Source organism: Opisthorchis viverrini (assembly GCF_000715545.1).
Source record: "Opisthorchis viverrini unplaced genomic scaffold opera_v5_258, whole genome shotgun sequence".
Taxonomy (NCBI): domain Eukaryota; kingdom Metazoa; phylum Platyhelminthes; class Trematoda; order Opisthorchiida; family Opisthorchiidae; genus Opisthorchis; species Opisthorchis viverrini.
Genome location: NW_008751915.1, coordinates 568,875 through 573,370, shown reverse-complemented (window position 1 = coordinate 573,370; position 4,496 = coordinate 568,875). Strand labels below are relative to the sequence as shown.

Below are 4,496 nucleotides of genomic sequence, written 5' to 3'. Positions count from 1 at the left end.
ACCAGAAGCTGCGTTGGTTGGGACATGTGTTACGTATGCCGAACCATCGTTTGCCGAAGAGAGTGCTGTTTTCCATGCCCAATTCGGAGTGGCGTAAACAGAGAGGTGGCCAACCCTTGACTTGGCAGAGGATTATGAAGGAGATCACGAAACGCTTGGGTGCTGTCGGTGCTACTCGCCTTCCAGGGTGGGGACCGCGTGATCCTCACTGTGCCTGGTTGGAGACACTATAAGATATGGCTGCCAACCGATGTCAGTGGCGTTCTTGTTGTCAGTTTCTATCCGGATTGCCTGAGTGAATGTTTGGAGGTGTAGGCACCTCTGAATGATTGTGATAAGCTAGCACTAAGTCCCTCCCCCATCCACCGTTATTGTTTTCTTTACAATAAGGCTTTCAAATAAGTCATGGTTGTACGGCGGTGAAGCATCGGCGTTGAACACTGATGTCATGCTGTCGATGATGATGATGCTTTTGAACAAAGCTTTGGTTTTATGTACTTTCTTGAGTACAAGTTTAAACCGAACGTTTTATTGGCCACAGAGCTAGTGGTCCGTTCATGCAGTCGCTTTTTACCCAACAGGATGTCGAACTAATAGTATTACAAAGCTTACGAGTAGTTGGTTTGAAAATCAGGCCCAAGTTGCTGTTCATTAACTGGTTTGGCGTACCTTTAAAATTAGCATCCATGGGATGTCGTTGGTGTTGAGGGAGATAGCGCTATCGTTCGCGTGGAAAATCAACAACTGACAGGTTGAAAATGTTTATGGGAAGGCAGTGGACTAGACGTTTGTCACCATCGATGTATCAACAAGACCTAGTTACAGCACAAAGTGTAGCGAATGCAACATCTATCATCAGTGTGATAGTCATACCGGCGGAGTAGTAATCCTCAGAGATTAGAGTTTGTAGTGCGACATTTTGAAATCTGTAAGTTTGTGCGGAAGCGCAGCTTGCCGGTTACAGTATTTATTCGAGAAGAAGAATTATGTATATCACTGGAAACTGGTAAACTGTTTGCCAGGGGCAATCGTGGATGGTTTTTGAAGTTTTTGTATTCATTGCCATCTAATTTCAGTAAACTTCGTTTCTGATACCATAAAGGAGTGTCTTGTTCTTCTCTCCAAGGGCCTATGCGTTTCGGAATAGAGTGGTAATGCCACCCTATGTTTATCCGATACTTTTTTTGATAGTGTCTTCTACTACTTACTACTGGTGCACTGTTATCTATGCTGCAGCTTATCAGCGATGTCACTTTTACGTCGACACTGCCAAATCCGTAATCATGAATAAGCCTGGATGCGATCATGCTTTGACGTTGAAATTTTCGTAATTTCGCGCATTGACCACTGAGCTATCTCAAGCTAGATCTGTTGTACGTTGCTTGACTGGTCGCCAGTGGTTTTCAGTGTTCGGTGGTAGACGACTTATTCCGTCATGTACAGAGAAATCACCGCCCTCATCTACTCCCTCCCTTCTACTGCTCGAAATAGGTTCGCAATTTAAGGCAACGTCCACAACAGAATAGCCGAATTAAGAAATGCCGTCAACCACGTTTCATTACTGTTGTTGTACTCTCTTTTTTCTACTGACAGTAAAGTCTGCTTTGTCCTGTGATTTCGTTATGCGCTGTGATACAAATCATGATCTCTCTCGTGAGGGTTTTGTTACTGGCCCTTGTTGGCCACTTGTCGTTAATGGCTATCATCGGTACACTTATTAAATAGACCACTGACAGTCTAGCAGTATAAGACGCTTTGTCAACAACTCAAGAATTCGTTCTGCACGAATATTAGCAGGTCACTGACCCTCAGAAAAATATTCAGGTGGTACTGAGTGTGGTACTTAGTTGGTATTTGGTATATGCCACGTGTTTCATACTCGAGTCTGCTAGGACTCAATGTCTTGGACCATGTATGCGCTCAGCCCCTATTTTGAAACATACTACTGGCACGACTCACTGAAAAACCGTCGCCAACCCCAGTTTATGTCTCATACACGTTATGTTCAGTGGGGTTCCATTAAGTTGGTTTGCAATGCTAGAGTATTTCCGGGGACCTGTTTGTGGCGTTTTTAGCTTCACTTCTTCCATTCGCTGCTGCATACCAAATCCTCATTGGAGCGCCACCATATTTAAACTTCTTTGTCTAATATTTACAGGCACCCATGGATGACTGCCAACTACCGTGTTCCACTGACTTTATTATTGGCGGAAAATGGCGATTAGTTCGCAAGATTGGTAGTGGTGCTTTCGGTGCAATTTTTCTCGGGGTTAATATCAAGACCTCAGAAGAAGTTGCAGTCAAGTTAGAACGCGTCAATGCCAGGCATCCACAGCTCTATTTTGAGAGCCGTGTATATAAAGTATTACAGGTAACTGAACTGCCAAGCTGTATGAAAAATGACTTCTTTCAGGGCACCTCAGGAATACCTCACATTTACTACTACGGCCTAGATGGTGTTCGTGATATGTATCATGCCCTCATAATGGACCTTCTTGGACCAAGTCTAGAGGACTTGTTTAGCTTTTGCGGTCGCCGATTTACCATGAAGACCGTTCTCATGTTAGCTGACCAAATGTTGTGGCGCTTGGATTTCTTGCATACCAAAAACTTCATTCACCGGGATATAAAACCAGACAATTTCCTAATGGGGATTGGGAGAAACTGTAACAAAGTCTTTTTGTGCGACTTCGGTCTGGCGAAGAAATTTCGGTGAGTTTTCTACCTGTTCGCCCTTTGTTTCGAAGTAGATCTGATAGATATATCTTTTCTCTATCTCCGTTTGTGCCGTAACCTACGCAACCGATGCACCCTTTCGGATACCTATTTTTCTGTCTATGCAAACTTTTATTTTAATTAGTTTTCCGTAATAAAGGTCTGTCTGTTTTAGGCGAAGTGGAGATTCCCCACTTCGGGTGCTGCATGGCGCCCTCCGCTAGATGTCCAAGATATGCGTCGGAAAAAGTATTCGATTCAAATTTCTCGTGATTATAGTTACCTGATTGACTGGATAACGCCACTCTTTTGACTTTACAAGAATACCTAAAGCTCTGTTGCGTCCCCTCATGCTTCACTGAATTTGAGTAATATCTGAGACTAGGTTGTTAACTGCATGTTATTTCCAGCCACTTCTCACTTCTCGATTGGTTTCTGCTAGGATTGTCTCATATATATTAAGTGAGCTCTCAAATCGCAACCATGTACCGAAAGGCTACTGTGGGTTGACAGTTCCACTCAGCCATGTTGATGAACTGTTTTGGGATATAATTAAGGCCGATTTGTGTAAGGAAGATAGTGCATACCAACCCTTTCGTTTGGTGTTATGATGTTAGGTCGCCATTTTCTCGCTGTGTTTCGAACAAGATCGGCAGTGTTGTGTGCCTCGATGTTCGCTACCAACGTTCATTTCACTTCAGTTTTTGACAACCGGGAACGGTTTGCCTACGTGGGGTTGTTTGTATCGTCGCAGTTGACAGCAGCAGGTAATTCAGGATGGAAAGATTACAGAAAACACTTAGAACAAAAGGAACAGCAGGTTGAAAAATGAAATACACGAGAACAGATATACCACCGTCACTGGTTGCATGAAATCACCATGTCGGTGAGTACCTCCAACTCATTGTGATGGGTCTTTGAGGCAGACGACATGCAGCAGTACAATCGACACCCTTTGTTATTCTCCTGTGGTGCGTTCTCAAGTCGTGAGCTGTCCATGTTTCACTACGAAACCTTCATTATGAACCTTTTTCAGCCAACGGAGGACGGCCAGGAAGTAGGTTACCTGGCGTACGGAGCCTGTAGCCAAGCCATTATGGTCGGTGCAACCGAATGAGCTCATCAGTTGGATAAGCAACTGTTTTGCTGCCAAAAACCATTCGTCGCACCTCAGAATTGGTAATTCGATATTCTCATGTTACATGTACAATGTTTCGGACAGTGCCAGTCTGATGAGGTGAATCCTAACCGAATGAGTCAGTTGGATAAGCAACTGTTTTGCTGCCAAAAACCATTCGTCGCACCTCAGAATTGGTAATTCGATATTCTCATGTTACTTACACAATGTTTCGGACAGTGCCAGTCTGATGAGGTGAATCCTAAAGTATGTAAAGATTTTGGTATGGGAACACGCGTCTAAAGACCAACAACCAAAGAAAGGACAAACAATGGTGAATGCTCTTCAAGGCACAGTGTGCGCTAGCACAGTCAAGACTCGCACATCAGGCACAAGGTGTCCGTCATGCTGGGTCTGGTGTGAGATTGAATGGCAAAAATGTACCTTCAACGCCATATGCCACGCATAAAAGTGTCATAAGTACGCAGAGAGCCCACAATGGCAAGCAAACACCAGTCACTGACTGCGACCTTAGGAAGTCCCAGTCCAATAACAGCCTTAGCGGATTGAGGAAAGCAGATCCCTCGATAAGAAATGATCATCGGTTGGTGAACCAAAAAGTCGATGTCACAACCGATGGCATGTAGGGCTGAGATTATGGCGA

The 4,496-nt window shown here is 44.2% G+C and overlaps 2 protein-coding genes across 2 annotated transcripts in view; one reads left to right on the top strand and one right to left on the bottom strand.

Annotated features, from left to right (window-relative positions):
* Positions 1-3,714, bottom strand: part of T265_09147 (hypothetical protein) — a gene marked incomplete at both ends in the record, with an annotated part of 6,183 nt that extends 2,469 nt beyond the window's left edge. The window contains 3 exons of the mRNA XM_009175149.1: positions 45-227; positions 367-501; positions 3,595-3,714. Coding sequence (XP_009173413.1) covers positions 45-227; positions 367-501; positions 3,595-3,714 — 438 coding nt within the window. The remainder of the gene's footprint in view (positions 1-44; positions 228-366; positions 502-3,594) is intronic.
* T265_14773 (hypothetical protein) overlaps positions 2,159-4,496 on the top strand; it is a gene marked incomplete at both ends in the record, with an annotated part of 25,036 nt that continues 22,698 nt past the window's right edge. Inside the window, one exon of the mRNA XM_009175157.1 lies at positions 2,159-2,712. Coding sequence (XP_009173421.1) covers positions 2,165-2,712 — 548 coding nt within the window. The remainder of the gene's footprint in view (positions 2,713-4,496) is intronic.